The 16,118-nt window shown below is 44.8% G+C and overlaps 1 protein-coding gene across 6 annotated transcripts in view; it reads right to left on the reverse strand.

Moving 5' to 3' along the window:
- Positions 1–16,118, reverse strand: part of SRGAP2 (SLIT-ROBO Rho GTPase activating protein 2) — a 212,361-nt gene that overhangs the window by 36,928 nt on the left and 159,315 nt on the right. For all 6 annotated transcript variants that reach the window (XM_075910141.1, XM_075910137.1, XM_075910140.1 and 3 more), the window contains 3 exons: positions 12,066–12,150; positions 9,420–9,447; positions 3,735–3,765 (listed from right to left, as the gene is read on the reverse strand). In XM_075910141.1, coding sequence (XP_075766256.1) covers positions 3,735–3,765; positions 9,420–9,447; positions 12,066–12,150 — 144 coding nt within the window. The remainder of the gene's footprint in view (positions 1–3,734; positions 3,766–9,419; positions 9,448–12,065; positions 12,151–16,118) is intronic.

Consider the following 16,118-nt stretch of genomic DNA (forward strand, 5'->3'; position numbering starts at 1 on the left):
GAGTAAACTAAGGCACAGAAGTTAAGTGGATTAGTTCAATTAAAAAAATGTTTAATGATTTTCCTTTTAGTGGGCTGTATAACACCTTTAATTTGTAGATTCCAAGGCCAGAAGGGACCCTTGTAATCATCTAGTCTGACCTCCTGCATAAGCCAGGCCATAAAATTCCCCTAAGTAATTCCCAGAGCAGATCTTTTGGGGGGGGAGGGGGGGGGCAGCCAATCTAATTTTGCGATTAGCAATGTTTCTTCCTCCCTATCTGGATTGCTCTAGCTTTCCACAAGCTGCATAAAAGGACACACTGGGCAATCCAACAGTGCTTCGAAACACTATGGAAACCTGTAGCTTTAGCTAATGACAAAGAATTTAACCATCACCATCCGAACACCACAAAAGGTCTTACACAGCTCATTTCAGAGAGGCACCAAGTGAACTTTATAAAGAAGCACTCAAGTCTCTGCCCTCACAGATTACCATCTCACAACAAGGTGCATTTTCAATTGTTAGGTCACACTCCCAAGAACTATTACAGCCACACACAAAATCACTTGTGTGGATTATCGGACGCTGAGACACATTCATTTTTCCAAGCAGATTAGCTTTGTTTAGATTTTTCAAGTTACAGGCTTTATTATGTCAGCTTCAATCAAGTACAGAATACCTTGTGAACCCTCAAACACTGCTACAAATGGCTATCGATCATCAGACACACAACTAATTCCCTTTCTGTTGAAAGAGTCTGTTTGTTGCTTTGTTTACACACTACTATCTACACAACTAATGAATTCAGGGTGTTCAAAACACTCAGCGCTGCACATAAGAGCCTACAAACAACAGGAAATGCAAATTCTCTACGTGTGCAATTGGAGCAAAGATTCAGAGTTTCATTCAATTTATATGGCTCTCTCACTGCAGATCTTTCCACCAACAGTTTCCTGCTCTCCAGCATCCAAAAATAACAGATACTATAACTTTCATCTAGGGTTGCCAGATGGTTGAAAAAAAAAAATACACCAAACAGCTCCCCTCCCCCAAAATACCGAACACCCCCCACGAAAAAACTGAACACCTCCTCTCCCCCCACCCCCCATCCAAAAAGGAAAAAATTATGTTGAAGGGGAAAAAAAGGGAGGGAGACCAAAGTTGTTGGGGGAGGAGGGGAAATAAATAAAAGGACTTCAAGGACTTAAGCCAAAAAATAAAAATAAAAATAAAACAGCATGTCCCCTTTAAAAGTGAGTGCAGGGATAAGAGTGGTTAAGCAGTAACACCCAGGAGAAAGCATTGCTTCCCCTGAGTTTTTTGGCCGGCACCCATTTTGTGCCGGCAGCGTCGGGGAACCAGGTAAGCATGAGGACTGTGAGTGTTGTGAGTTGGGGGCACGGGTGCTGAGTGTTTGTAGGGTTGCCAGATGCCCGGCATTTTCATCTCCTGGCCAGGGAAAAATTCAGAAAATACTGGACATTTTAGGTGTCCAGTATTCTCTGAATTTTTTTTTTTTTTTAAACTGGACAGGAGCCAAAAATACTGGAATGTCCGGGTGAACACCGGACACCTGGCAACCCTACTTTCATCTAATTTCAGCACGACAGACTACAAACTAAATTCTGATAAAGCAAAAATTGGGATATGCAACACCGAAAGTGTTTTTCAAAAAATCAGCTTTAAAATAAATAAATAAATAACTGCTCAAAACATAGCAAGGAACACATTTTGCCTGTAATTTCTTAAATAGCAAAGAAATATGTCATCTATACAGTCTGCCTTTCCTTCAAACTAGGGATGTAATAGTATAGTCGATTAACCGGTAAGCAAAAGCTTATAGGTTAATGCTATAGGCTACACATTCTCCATGTCCTGCCCTCTCCGCCCCCGCCCCCCGTAAATTTTTTAGCAGGCTGGCCAGCAGCTCAGCTCAGTCCCACTTCCACCAGGTCCCGGACTTACACTTTAAATGCAGAGCTGCAGTGGGGTATTAGGAGTCAGGCAGGCAGGCCGCCCAGCTCAGTTCTGCTCACGCTGGGTCTGGAAGCTCAGACCCACCCATTCCCTGGGCAGGGGCTACTGCCACCCTGTGCTGCTGCCAGCAGTGCAGAGTGGAAGGGGGCTCCCCCAGGAGTGGGGCCAGCCCCACCCCCAGGGACTATAATCAACTAACCTAAATTCATGAGGTTAATCGACTATTCAATTAAGCGATATTTAACATCCCTACTTCAAACTACGAACACACTAACAAGAGATGCATGGTGCTATGTAATGTCTTTTAACAATAGCAACTGCAGCCTACTTTCTGGTTCATGAAAGTTGTCAGCAGAGAGATTTTGTAAGCTATAGCTCAAGAATGAAACAGGGCCCAAAGAAAGAACAGAGGAAATGAAGTTTTGAGACAAATCTTGTATTTACTGGATGTGAAAGGCTTATTTTCCAGTTCCTCCCTATCCCAAGATAACATGATCTAGTTCCTCTATTATTAAAATGTCAATGTTTTAAAAAAAAGCAATAAGTCACCCACTGTGGACAGAAGAGAAAGCATCCTTAGACCTCCTTGGAGTCGCTTTTATTACAAAAGGTACATCAAGCATGCAGTTACAACCCTATTTAATAGAAAGGGGAGTGAAAGAGACTAAATAGCAGTACAAATACTATGTCAGCAGGAAACCATGAACTATGACCATCAGTATAACAGTCATACTTCTTGTTTATGTAGGTTGTAGCTACTAACTAGGGGGTAATATCAGACATACAAGTCTGATATTTCCACTAGCAGAAGACAGCAATACAAGCACACACACCTGTCATAGGCAGAAATCAACTGAAGTAGGATACATACACAATCTTATTCTGTAGCAAGTTAACAGACTGAAGAATCTTCAGCAAGATTCTCTCTCATGTTCTATCGTTCTTCAGGAAGACTGCTATGGGACAGACGATAATGATGCCACGTGAATGGGAAGCTGGCAACATGGCTCAGGAAGCAACTGAGAGTCAGGGGACTTGGGTTCTACTCTGAGCTCTTCCAGACTCCATGTGGCATAGGGGAAAAAAAACACTTAGCCTGTGACTGTTTCCCGATCTGTAAAATGGGGATAATACTGTCCTACATCACACTGTGATACACAACTCATTAACATTTGGCAAAAGCTGAGGCCCTCGGATGGAAGTCTCTACATACGTACTATAATAATTGGAAGTTATTGAGATCATTCAGCATTGGCCTTTAACCAAAATTGTTCAGTAGTTGGGAATGCCTGAATTTAAAGTCCTTCCAATAACATTACTCATTATTGATTTAGTATGGATAATCCACTCAACACTGTACAAAACAAAAAGATCAGTCCTGATTTCCAAAGGTGCCATACATTTTAATAAAAGATGCACGTCAAAAAACTGACAGATGGCTTTGAGTAGCTCAACCAATGCTTGTCCAGAAGTTATAGCCTCGTAGTACAAGACGGCATCCCATTTGTATAGAGTTCTGAACACAACATCTTTTTCAAAATACCAACCTGCACCTGCATAAAAATCAAATTTGTTACATCCACCTCCCTCCCCCCCCCTCAAAAAAAAGTTTCCGAAAAAAGTCTATAGAAAATCCAGGTTTTCACCATTTGAGTTTCTGGATTCCCAAACTCTTGAAAAGAGCATATAAAAAAATTTCTATACAAGAGGCAGACAAAAATAATCCCTCATCCCTCACAGGCAGAGTTTCATGCTTCAGTGAAGTTCTTTATTACCTGCTTCCTTATCGTAGAGCTGCGTCTGCCACTGATCAGAAGCCCAGAACGGAGCATCGGTGGAAGATGGAGAGGAAAGAACACAGGCAAATGTCAAAGGGACCAAAGCACATGCTTGAATAGGATAGTTTAAAAAAATGTTCTCATTGTTGGTGGCAAAAGGAGCCAGATATGGAAAACAATTTCAATGATCTGCACTGTGTCAGTTCAGAGGATCTTTGGAAAGACTAAGTGATTTAATATAAAACTACTATCATCCTGAAACTCCAACAGGGGAGCCAACTGCCTTTACACAAAACTATACTTAACCTCTTCCTTCCAACCATATGGAAAGCCACTCTATAAGCCCCTTTTACTCTAACTCAAATTGGTTATAATTTCGAAACTAAGTCCATTTAACTGGATGATTTAAAGCCACAGGAAAAGAGGAAGAAAAAAGCAAACTGGTTTCCCTCTGTGCTGTTAATATAAGCATTATTCATTATAACAACCTGTAATAAAAATAAAAAATTGACAGCCAAATTAAACTATTTCCAAACAACAAGACCATGATTACAAATGATTTCATAATTACTGTTTATACAGGTGGCTATCAGTGCCTGATCTAAAGGAGGTCTGAGCCTGCTCTGTTAAAGGCCTTTCCTTTTACCTTATTTCTGGGGTTCCGAATGCCTTCGTTTTCTGTAAAACTGAATCAGGGGAGATAGGGATAGCCAAAGCCTACTGGAGAATTCAGCTCAGCTTGTCTGCCAAGATAGCTGACTGCAGAATTCTAAGCATGTCCATTTTATTATGTTTAAGAATCACAACTGCAGTGTTCGTTTTACAGAAATTATGACTTTTTTAAAAACAAGACTGAGCTGTAGAGAAGTGAGAAAGCAGATTCCATGAGCCATTATGGCAGTGAGGTACATTTTAGATTTGTGAAAATGATTCTTTAAGTTATTTCAAAATGAATGATATTTTATTATTACAGATGTCAGATGCTAATGAGGACCTTTCAGCTCAGCTTTCTTGGGAGGAATAGGAAATGGAGTAATCATTTCAGACCAGGAATAATCAATCCCAATTTGTTAAGAAGCCAGTGAGCTCCACAATCACTTTGGCCTACAAAGCCCTGAAAAACACACTCTTAGGCCATTGTCTACACTACGAGATAAGTTCGAATTTAGCATAGTCGATTTTTCAGCCCTCGATGTTTTTAAAATAGAAGGTGCTTGTCCCCACAGTGTGCAAGAATTTGACGCAGTTAGAAACAGTGCATCCCAATAGGATAGCTACTATTGACTTTGTGAGTGATGCACTGTTGGTAGCTATGCCACAGTTCCTGCCGCTCCTTTGCATTCTGGGTTATGCTCCCAGTGTCCGAGGGGACCAAAACTGTGCAGCAGTTGTCAGTGTCCCATAATGCACTCATCTCATCCCTCCCCTCCTGCTTGAAAGCAACAGCAAACAATCTGTTCATGCCCCTTTTTCCCTTGGTTACCCATACAGACACCATAAAAAGGAAAGCGTGGAACCCATCATGGATCCAATTGAGTGTCAAAGCAGTATGGGAATCATATTAACCATGGTGCGCCTTATGCTGTAGTATGTCCAGAGTGCATCCAGGGTCTGCTGGAATGAGGAAGAATCTCAGGAAGCCATGAACACATTTTTGTGAAACACTTGCATTGAGCAACTGACAAATGTCGGCCGCATTCAATCCTCTGGACATAGCGGTATGTCGATTCTGGTGCCAAGCACAGACTGGTGGGACCACGTAGCGCTGCAGGTATGGGACAATCAGCAATGGCTGCAAAAGTTTTGCACGTGTAAGGCCACTTTCATGCAAGTTTGTAAGATGCTTTTCCCCATCCTGAAGCACAAGAATACCAGAATAAGACCAGCTCTGCCAGTGGAGAAATGAGTGGCAATATCCCAGTGGAAGCCTGAAATGCCAGATAGCTACTTGTCAGCTGGAAATCAATTTGGAGTGGGGAAATCTACAGTGAGGGCTGCTGTGATCCAAGTAGCTGTGATCCATATCCTTCTGCTAGAAAGGGTAGTGACTCTGAAAAACATGGAAGACATAGTGGAAGGCTGTGCCGCACTGCGTTTCCCTATCTATGGTTGGGCGATAGAGGGAACGCACGTGCCGACCTTAGACCCCAACCACCTTGCCAAGGAGTACGTAAACTGCAAGGGGGATTTTTCAATGCTGCTGCAGGCAACGGTGAAGCTGTTTCACCAACATCAAGGGCTTTTTCACCCACCTCAACATGGGATGGTCGGGAAAGGTGCACGACATGCACATCTTTAGGAACTTCTGCCTCTTCAGAGTGCTGTAAGCTGGAAATCCCTCCCGCCCCCAGTACCAGAAAATGGCCACTGCAGGCACTGAATGCCAATAGTGATCCTTGGTGAGCCAGCCTACTCCTTGATCCTGTGGCTCATGAAGCCGTACATGGGCAGCCTGGACTGCCATGAGGAGAAGTTCAACTACAGGCTGAGCAAGTGCATAATGGTGATATAAGTGCCAAAGAGCATGTTCAAAAGAAAGCTCCACAGTCTACCGACTAGCTTAGACCTCAGCAAATGCAGCATTCCCATTTCAGTGGCAGTGTGCTGTGTGCTCCATAGTATTTGTAAGAGTAAGGGGGAAGTTCTATGGCAAGGAGAGAGGTTGAGGCAGAGCGCCTAGCCAGTAACTATGAGCAGCCAGACACCAGGGCAAGGAGAGCACAGCAAGGCTTTGAAGTAGGGACATGAATGGTTAAGCGGTAAGCCTCATCCTTTACCGTTAACCAGTGGGGACTGGAGGAGCCCCCTGACCACCATGGATAGGGGGCTGCTCCTGCCCCATGGAGCCCACCATAGTTCAGGGGCATTCAGCCAGGCTGGAACAGCCCACTACCGTGGTGGGTCTATCACCAGCGTGCTGCAGGCAGGAACACTCCAGCCCCTGACCATAGCATGGGGACCAGTCTAGCCTGCCCACCCTGTTTAGTCAATTAACCAGTTAAGCTTAATGTTTAACCAGTTAACTAACTAAATGAGATTTTACATCCCTACTTGGAACCACAGTTTTATGAATGGCCAGAGTTGAGGGTCATGCATGTTGCTCTCAACGCGGTGCCCCTGTATTTCCCATGCTTACCTGTAACCGTCTCCCCTCCCCCCAACACAGCAATAAAAAGAATTCAGAAATGATGAGTTTATTAGGGGGACACAGCAGGAACAGAAAAGGAGTCCAGGGCAGGAACGGGGGGCCTGTGATGTCACATTTGCAAGGACAGCCTTTTGCTTTGGGATGCATTTCCTGGGGCTTGAGTGCAAGGCTGTCCTTGGACTTTCCCACCGTATTTTAGGGCCCATGGGAAAGGAAGCTATGGAACCCATCTCCAGCAGCAGCACAGTCCTCCATTCACTTTAGCACTCCCTGTCCAAGTTGGCAGATTGCATTTGCTCATTGCACATGTCATCCTTACACCATTCTCGCCTGCAGATTTCTGCCAGCCGGACAGCTGGCAGAGCAGGGGGAAGCGCACAGCATGCTCACTGCTGTTCCCACTGTAACAGAAAACGAAGGCCAGACTTCACTGTAGAGTGTAAAACCTAATCTGTTCACAAAAAGGAAGGGCCGTCTCAAGACAATAGGGATGCATTTTGTACAGGGCCACAGTTATGCTTCTAAGCAGCCACTATGCAGCCGGTATTACAGAGTTCTTAGGGGAGAAGCTGGACTCGGTTTGGTGGCAGGCATGGAGCTCGAGCCTGCGGGGTGAGGGGGGTCCAGGCGCGGTGGCAGGACAGGGACTCACACGGCCCCCGTGTGCTCATCACCCCACCACTTGGTGGAAGAGCCCAACTTTCCCTCCCCGCAGGACCACGCGGGTAGGAGAGCGGAGGAGGTCCATGCATGGCAGCAGGGCAGGGGCTCAAGCCACGCTTCCTTGGGGACAAGCGAACAAGAGGTTTACTGCAGAGGCACCAGCTAATAGCTGCCCATGCTCCATCCAGGTTGCCTGCGAGAGATCAGCCTCTTTTGAATTGCACAGATGCTGACTGATTGTGGCCAGAAACCTGGACTTATGCTGCCATAATGCCAGACTATGGCAGGCCTCCCCAGAAACCTTGTGAGAGTGACTGCAGAGTTCCTCTAGGAGAGCTTCTACGGAGACATGCAGGGAGGATTCCCACTCCATCTCCAGACAGTTAACAAGCTGTTCCAGGGACCCCCTGCAATTGTGTAAGCACAGTGGCTGCCATAGATCACGCCCAATTGCCTTAATCCACTTCGAGCACGGTAAAAAATACACACTCCCTGGGAATAGTGGCTGGCTGCGAGACACCCTAGGAGGAGGGGACTGGCTCCAAAGTTATTAAAAGATCCTGGCTGGCAGTGACATCGACTGCCCCACTCGCCTGCTAAACGTTCTCCTCATTGTCCACCCTGTCCTCCATGCTAGCACTCAAGGAGTGTCTTTGGAGGAATCCATGGACTGGCGAGGGAAGCTGGTCAGGTCCACCCCCTTCCGCCCAAGGATCATGTGCAGCTGGTCAGCGAAGCAGCATGTTTGCAGCAATGATCCAGACAGTTCATTTGTCTCCGTCTGCTCTGGTAGGACTGCTTCAGCTCCTTTATTTTCACATGGCACTGCTGAGTGTCCCCGGTGTAGCCTCTCCCCTCCATGCCCTTTGCAATCGTGGTGTAGATATCCGTGTTCCTTTTGCTGGTTCATAGTTCTGCAAGAACAGATTCTTCTCCCCATGCAGCAGTGAGGGCCAAGATCTCCAGCATGCTACATGCGACCCTAGGAACTCACGGCAAAGTGTGCTGCCCGCTCTGAGCTCTGCTCGCCACGCAGGAAATGAAATTCAAATTTTCCCATGGCTTTTCCTGTTCCCCTGGAGAGCAGCAGAGTTCCAAGTCCTGGTCACTGTAGGGCACCTCCCGCAGGCCATGAGCTTCGACTGTCACAGCACTATCGTAAGTTGACCATGCAAGGTCAAATTTAGCTAAACTCCTCGTGAAAAGCAGGAGCACCAAAATCGACCGACTGCAGCTAAATTTGAACTAAACTCCCAGTGTAGACCAGGCCACAGATGTGTTACATTTCACAGAAAGCCCCATCAGAATAATTTCCTCCCACCCGCTATCAGGAGAAGCTGAGTTTCACATATTATTTGGTGACTTCTACAGTACCGTGATTGATACTTCGTCTCAGTTACAGCAAAATATTTATTCTTTGTGGCCTTATATGCGGCAACCCAATTTCATCTTGGACCAGATGAGGTCAGCAGGGCAAGGAGAAAGAAAATGCCTCTGACCATTCTCTGCTCCTCTCCCCCCAACCTTCTGTTAAGCATTCAGAACACTTTAAGATGCTGTTTGGCTTCTCCCCACCCCCCCGCGGCTCCCTTCCCCTGTGGATAAATCCTGAAGAGTCAAATCATACCACCTAAGTTAGAAAAACGGGGTGTGTTTACCAATGTGTTGTTAGAGAACTCTGTTAAACACCATTTAGCACCTTGAGCAGACAAAGGCAGTGGTGCTTCAAGATGTGTTGGTTAACAGGAAGTCTAAAAAAAATCTCATTTTTCCAATCTATACAGGTCTTAAATTGGCAACTAACTCCTTTTGTCAGATGGCTTTTTGGAAGAGGCTTTCTTTTAAACAATGTTTCTTGTAGCCACACCTACCTGGCAAGAGAGCAGTCAGTCCTTTGACCTGTTAGGGGGAAACACACACACACAAAAAAAAAATCAAGGCTTGCACCAGGGAACAGAAACAGGAAAATGCTTTTGACAAGACATGCAACCCCTATTTGGAAATGGGGAGGGGGACTGGGAGAACAATAAGGAGTGATCATGTGGCTGCTTCCCCCAATGACTGCCACTATTAAGATCAGGAGAGCCCATTCCCATTGGTAAAGTCTCCCCCACCCCAAGCCTGACCAGTAAATGCAGAAAACAGCTTCGGCAGCCTGCGGACTCTTTATTTGGAAAGCATTGTTTCTCAAAATTGGTTCCCCGTGCAGTCTAATTGTTGACTTCCACTGCCAAAAAAACTAGGCTTGTCAACCTCTCCCTCCTCCTTCCCAAGGGACCGAGGGGTGGGGGTGGGGGCGCAGATTATACTTTATGAAACCACTTAGAAAGATTGAAAACATTTTCTGATTTGTTAGCCCACAGGCTCGATGTACAAGCAGTTAGCTATTTCAAGAGGCAGCACTTTAATGATATATTCCACAATCATATTTGCAAAATCGTTCCATTAACTTTCATTCTGTTTGCAAGGAGGGCATCACGCTACCATGGCTGCTGATGAAACAGCAGTTAAAATAGCACAGGAAGGAAACAAGGAGCTACAATATTTGGCATATACCTTTGATCACTCAAGCACTGCAGCTCAGATCCTCAGGTGGTACAAATCAACATCACCGCTATGCCTATTTACACCAGCTAATGATTTGGCTCTCCTTTCCCCACCAAAGCTTAATGCCTCACTGATAGATGAGACAGAAGGAAAAGGGCCAACTGTTGAATGCTGTGATCCAACAAAACACATTGTGAGCGGTCGTTTTCCCCTCTCGGTGTAAAAGCACATTTAACCAAAATAGTGCACACTGTATAAAAATGTTATCCAGAACCAGAGTTCTTAACCATCTGTCCCACTGCTGTCACAGAACATTCATACCTGTAAATTACACAGCTGAGGCAACATCAAAGGGCTCTTACATTACAATGAGAAATGTAGACAGGCATGGACATAATTACTTGTTAAAAGGAAGACCTGCTGGTATTTTTATTACCAGAATTTATCTTTAGATTAGGATCATTTGCAAGAGAAGTGATCAGACGTAAGCTAAAGGGGAAAAAAAGCACAATAGAAATAGGCATTCCCCAGCATCTGGGGAGATGCAGCTGCATGCTGTACTTCAGCGGGCAAAAGGCCTTCCTGGAGTGAGGCTGATGCAATGTGGGAAAAGGTTTAGCATAAGTTATGGGACTGGGTGTTGAGCACTCATCTCTGTTTCTCCCATTGATTTCCTTGCTTTGGACTAGAGCCATAATGCACCTCTTGTTTCCTCCAATGCCACAGATAACAGCAGAGTTTTTTGTTGGCTTGTTTTTAAGTAGCTCTTGCTTACTCTGTCGGACATGCACCAGATCCCTTCTTAAGCTCAGCTCCCAAGTTGCTCAAGCATTGCAAAGCAACCACAAACAGCAGGGGCCTCTAAAGCTAGAGAGGCGCAACCAACACATGGAACATTTCTCTTACTCCTGCCTTGTGCCTCAGCTTGAGATCAGTTCAAGGGGCGGGCAGGTTAAGAGCCAAGAGGTCATGGTATGCAGAGGTCAGCTACAAACCAAGAATGTGATTCGTCACAGAGGCAAGTTGGGTGTCATGTGGAGATGTTTATAGGCTAAGGAAAAAGGGCACTCAAGAAACTGCATTTCTGATTCTCCTTGCCCACTTCATAGGACAGCTGAAGAGGAGGACAAGGGACTTTCAATATCCTTTCCTCACTCCCTACAGTTTTGGTCTGATTAACATGAAGTTCTTTTTAGAGCAAGACAACTTTTTTTTTTTTGAACTCTGAAAACAAACCAACTTTACAACCTGCACACTGTTTAAACACTCATCCAGAAGAGAAGTTGCGCTTGTGGGATTAAATTCAGATACCTAGCCCAGAGAAGCAGGCCCTGCTATCATGTATATGTAAGAGTCTATGAAATCAAGCCATTGCAGAGCAGATATTCAGACTCCCAAACCATCCAAGCAAACCCTGGCTGGGGAGGCTTGCATGGAGACATGGATACACTGCTTGGGGAGGCAGAGACCTGTTATTCAGTGGTGAGTACGTTCAATCTTGACTGCTTCCTTCTGCCAAGTAGATGCACATTTGATCTTCTCTGAAATGCGTTTGTATTTCTACGAACACGGGGCAGGTTCTAGTGCATTAGTCTGGTTTGGATTGAGCCTACAGGGGTGAAAAGGAGCTCCTCTACCATCCTCATGAGGCAATGCTTCTAAAATCAGCAGTAAACAGTAAATCAAAAGGTTTACCTCCATTCAGATTAAGAAGGGGAAGCGACAGGAGTGGGTACATGCTTCATTTAAATCAACAGAAGAGGCACATTCGCGCCTCATTATGCATTTGCCTTTCACATTACTCAAGCACCCATTTAGTGCTGCACCAAGCAAGCTGGAAAAATAAATTCATAAAACATGAGTCTGTCCACTTAGCATTGGTAATCTAGGAAAGTCACGCTCAGTCAGCTGCCTAATTCAATAACTACAGACAACTGTCTAATGGAGCGACAAGCAGGTCCCAGACTCACTTTCTCCCAGAGTCTTCTGTAGAAGATCATGCTTGGCCTGAAGCTTGGTGATCAGGTTCCTGCCTTCCAGGTACTCCTTCATTTTCTGTAGTGGTGAAAGAGAGGAAAAAAAACCAAGACCATCAATGGGGTGTTCATTTTTCAGATGGCCATCTTCCAGCTGCTGGACTCTGCACACAGCTGTGAACCATAGTGTGAGAGCTCCAGAGAGAGAAGAGTAAAATGAAATTACAGATCTACAGCCTATTCCTAGCCCACGTGCCATCTCATTTCTCTTGCCCCAGTCTAGATACGGGCTGACGTGCGACTCAATGCTTGGCATTTCTAGACATCTAAGCGGCCCTCTTACTCCCTGCTCTCCAGAGACAGAGGGGGGCAGAAATGCACTTTCATCATGCGTCACTAACAACTGAATGAACAATCTGTTTTAACCAACTAAAAGGCTGCTACTGTGCTTATTTCTCTCACTTAACCTCTCTCACCCCACTTTACTCATCAGATACTGCATCTGCCTCTATTCTGGACACACAATAGGGAAAGGGAAAAAACCCAACCAAGGTGACAGTTGAGTTCAGATTTGCTCTGCTTCTCTCGAGCAGAAATATCACAGACCATTCTCTGTTTTATGTGAGCTGGGTAGGTTTCCCCAGATCTTCAGAAGAGATTTATTCAACTGTATCGTCCCTTGTTCTGAAGGACGGTATATTATTCATCTCTAACATGCTGCAAGTAAACAAAGAGCTGTACTGAAGATCAGTGTGGAGTTAACAATTGGAAGAGGTTAGGCATTTGTAATCTTTTGTTCAAATATTAGAGTGGTGAGCACAACTTTATTATACAAAACTTTTCTAAACCACCAACAGGTTAAAAATGGAACCAATAGAACGTGAGATGAAATGAAGGCAGTATCATGTACTGGTCGGATCTCCCTGGTCCAGAATACTTGGGACCAGACCAGTCCCAAACTAGGGCATTTGCTGGCCACTCTGCTGCCAGCTGCCAATCCCTGGCTATTTGGCACCTGGCCACAGGGGGCAAACCTAACAGCCCCAACCACTGGCTGCTAAGCTCTGTGCCCCAGCTGCTGCAATCTAGCCCTGGGCTCCACTCCCAACCACTGGCCCACTTCTTTGGCCTGGCAACAACTATGGTTCTACTGCACCAGTTTTTCCACCCCCATGAGTGCTTGAAACCTGGGAGCACCCATGGAGTCCGAGCATACCGGACCAGAGAGGTTCAACCTGTAATCATCAATTCTTCCAACTCCTGCCGTCATCTTACCTCATTTCTATCCATTGTTGTTCACTCATGATTTGTACTCTCAATTTAGCCTAGGCTCCTTGAAGTATACATAGTGTCTTAGTTGTGAAGTGCTCCTATGTAGGTCATAACAATGAGCATGCTCTTAACATATTTAAAGGGAGAGAAGGATAATGACCAAGATATACATATGCTATCAAGGGAAAATACCACCACTGAGGAGCCTGGAAGCACCAAATTGTGGATCTGCTGACTGTTAGTTTCTAGAGACAAGTCAGCTACAAAGACGATTGGCATTTGAATTTTAATTAGAGCCCAGAAATCAGGTTGCTGCTCTGAACCTTCCTAGTGCACGCAACTGGAACAGGAATTTCATGAAAACCAAATCTTTTGGGAAATGTGCAGCATTTCTGGCTTTGGTTTGGGTGGATACATTTTGGCCCTAAAAGAAAGCAGAAAGCATGGAAGTAAAGGGCAAAATAAATTAAAAATTCAAGTCCTACAAGCATTTCCAAACCTTCAGAAGAACTTGTACCAAAGCTTAATGCTGACTGGCCATTTCCTCCCAGAACCTGTTCAAACCTACTCCAAGCACAGGCCGCTTCTTGCATTCTAATCATTTTGGTTAAAAGGAGTCCGTCTATTCAGCTCCAGACTATTTCACTCAAGTTTTGACAGACAACCAGGTTAGGGCTTTATCCTTGCATCTCTCATGCACAACAGCCACATGATACTGCATTTCATGCTCCAGGGTGTTGGGCTGTGAGCATCCGTTTGATACTGAAAGGTGCTGAGCTCTCTCGCCTCTGACAGAAGTCAAAGGAGACTTGATGGGGCTCACACATTTCAAGACCATTGTAATCAACTCCCAACAGTAAACACCAAATGCAGGAGTTTTCCTTTGTCCCATGTTCAGTTTATTGCTTTGATTTTTATGTGAGGCTGGGACAGAGGCTTTTTACATTTCAGCTTGCAGTAAGGAACTAAGCTATATATTTGGAAAAAAGAAAGTGAATTCCAAATTTTCCACTGGGATTACTAGTTTGCTTTCCCCTCCCGTCACATCTTAAAAAAACAACTGCACATTTTGTTCTGCAAAGAGATACCAGATTGGCAGCCCCACTGTTTTTCCACGGACCAAATACATAAAGGACAGCGGTAAGTCAACATGTGCTCATAACAGGCCTGGGAAGATACCATTCCCCTCAGGGAGGGACCAGCTCTAGGCTGAGAGAACCAAGGGAGTAATCAATGTGGGGGTGGTTTGCATGTCCGCTAGGACCTGCAATGAAAGCATCTGAGACCCAAAGATTAATTGTGATATGTTTGGGATACGTTTCGCCCCCCCCCCACTACCAATCCACTGAACCATCCATTCTCACCACAGCTGACATGACAATTCTATTCCTCCCAGTAAGGGAGAACGTAAGAAATGCATACAAACTTTTTGGTATATGGAACTCCTCCTCAAACAAACTGCAACATTTGAATTCCATCATATAAACCGAAAGTATGTAAGGAAACATTGCCTTTGTTCTGATGACAAAGCACTTCCAGTTACTGTCTTACGGTTTATGAACCCCCTTGATGGAATTGCATTATAATATTTCTTGGCTGTATCTCTACTTATTGACAAACAACGTAAAAGGATGCCATTTGTAGGGAGGTACAGATTGTTTAATACTATCACGGCAAAGTTGATAAACATCCTTGATACACAATTCTGCTTTATAATGCATTTTTTCCTCTATCCTATTTATTATTTAGCTAGGGATATTAAATATCAATATGGATAGGCAAAAGGAATGGTTATTTGCACAACAACAGGAGCTGTGTTCCTATCTGGTCTTCTGCTTCTTCCTCACTTAACACCAGGCTCTTAAGTGTTTGGTATCAGCATTCTTCGTATCAGCTAATTATATTACCAACACATTAGATCATTAAATCAGCAGTACAAGTTCGTGACCTTCTAATGGACAAAAACTGTTTGCATGACAGTATCTCCAGTTACCACAAACAAAAACAAACCAACCACAAAAAACACTATGGTCCAAGGAAATGAGAAACTCCCGAAAACCATCAGCATAAAACGCCTCTGTAACTAATGGATTTTAAGAAACATCTCCCATGAGGCATCAGCAGACCTTGCGGGGGGGGGGGGGGGGGGGGGGACAGTTTAAAGTCATGAGAAATTTAGGATCCAAGTGAAGATTCAGTCCGTCTGTGAAGTCAGCACACCACACCCTGAGATGTCGAAGAACAAGATGCCAAAGCATTCCTTGGCTAGCTTGTGCAGTGATTACGGAAACCTTTTGTTGCAGAACCCGTCATAGGTCACTGGCTTGCTTCCTGCTGTCAGTCAAGAGCCCATTAAAACAAATAACCATTTGATAATGAGGTACGAGATTGCCCTTCTGGATCCTAGGGGTCTGCCCATGAAGTCACAGACTAAAGCCAAAAGGGACCCTTCATGATCAAGTCTGACCTTCCCCATGCAGCAAGCCACACATGCTCCCATAATAGAAGGAAAATATTTGTCTGAGTTACTGAAGTCCTGAAATCAAGATTTAGAGATTTTTGAGTTAGACAATTCACCAACTATACTACTTTAAAACCACAAGTGACCTTTGCCCCACGCTGCGGAGGGTCTCTGTTAGGGATGTAAGCAACTAATTGATAGCAAAAGTTTATCGGACAGTCAACACTAGTCGCTTCCCCCTGCCCTGCTGCCTTTGTCAGAAAAAGGCAGCAGGGAGAGGGGGCAGGTGAAAGAGTAGGGGGTGCTGCGGGGAG

Source organism: Pelodiscus sinensis, chromosome 27 (assembly GCF_049634645.1).
Source record: "Pelodiscus sinensis isolate JC-2024 chromosome 27, ASM4963464v1, whole genome shotgun sequence".
NCBI classification, from domain to species: Eukaryota; Metazoa; Chordata; order Testudines; family Trionychidae; genus Pelodiscus; species Pelodiscus sinensis.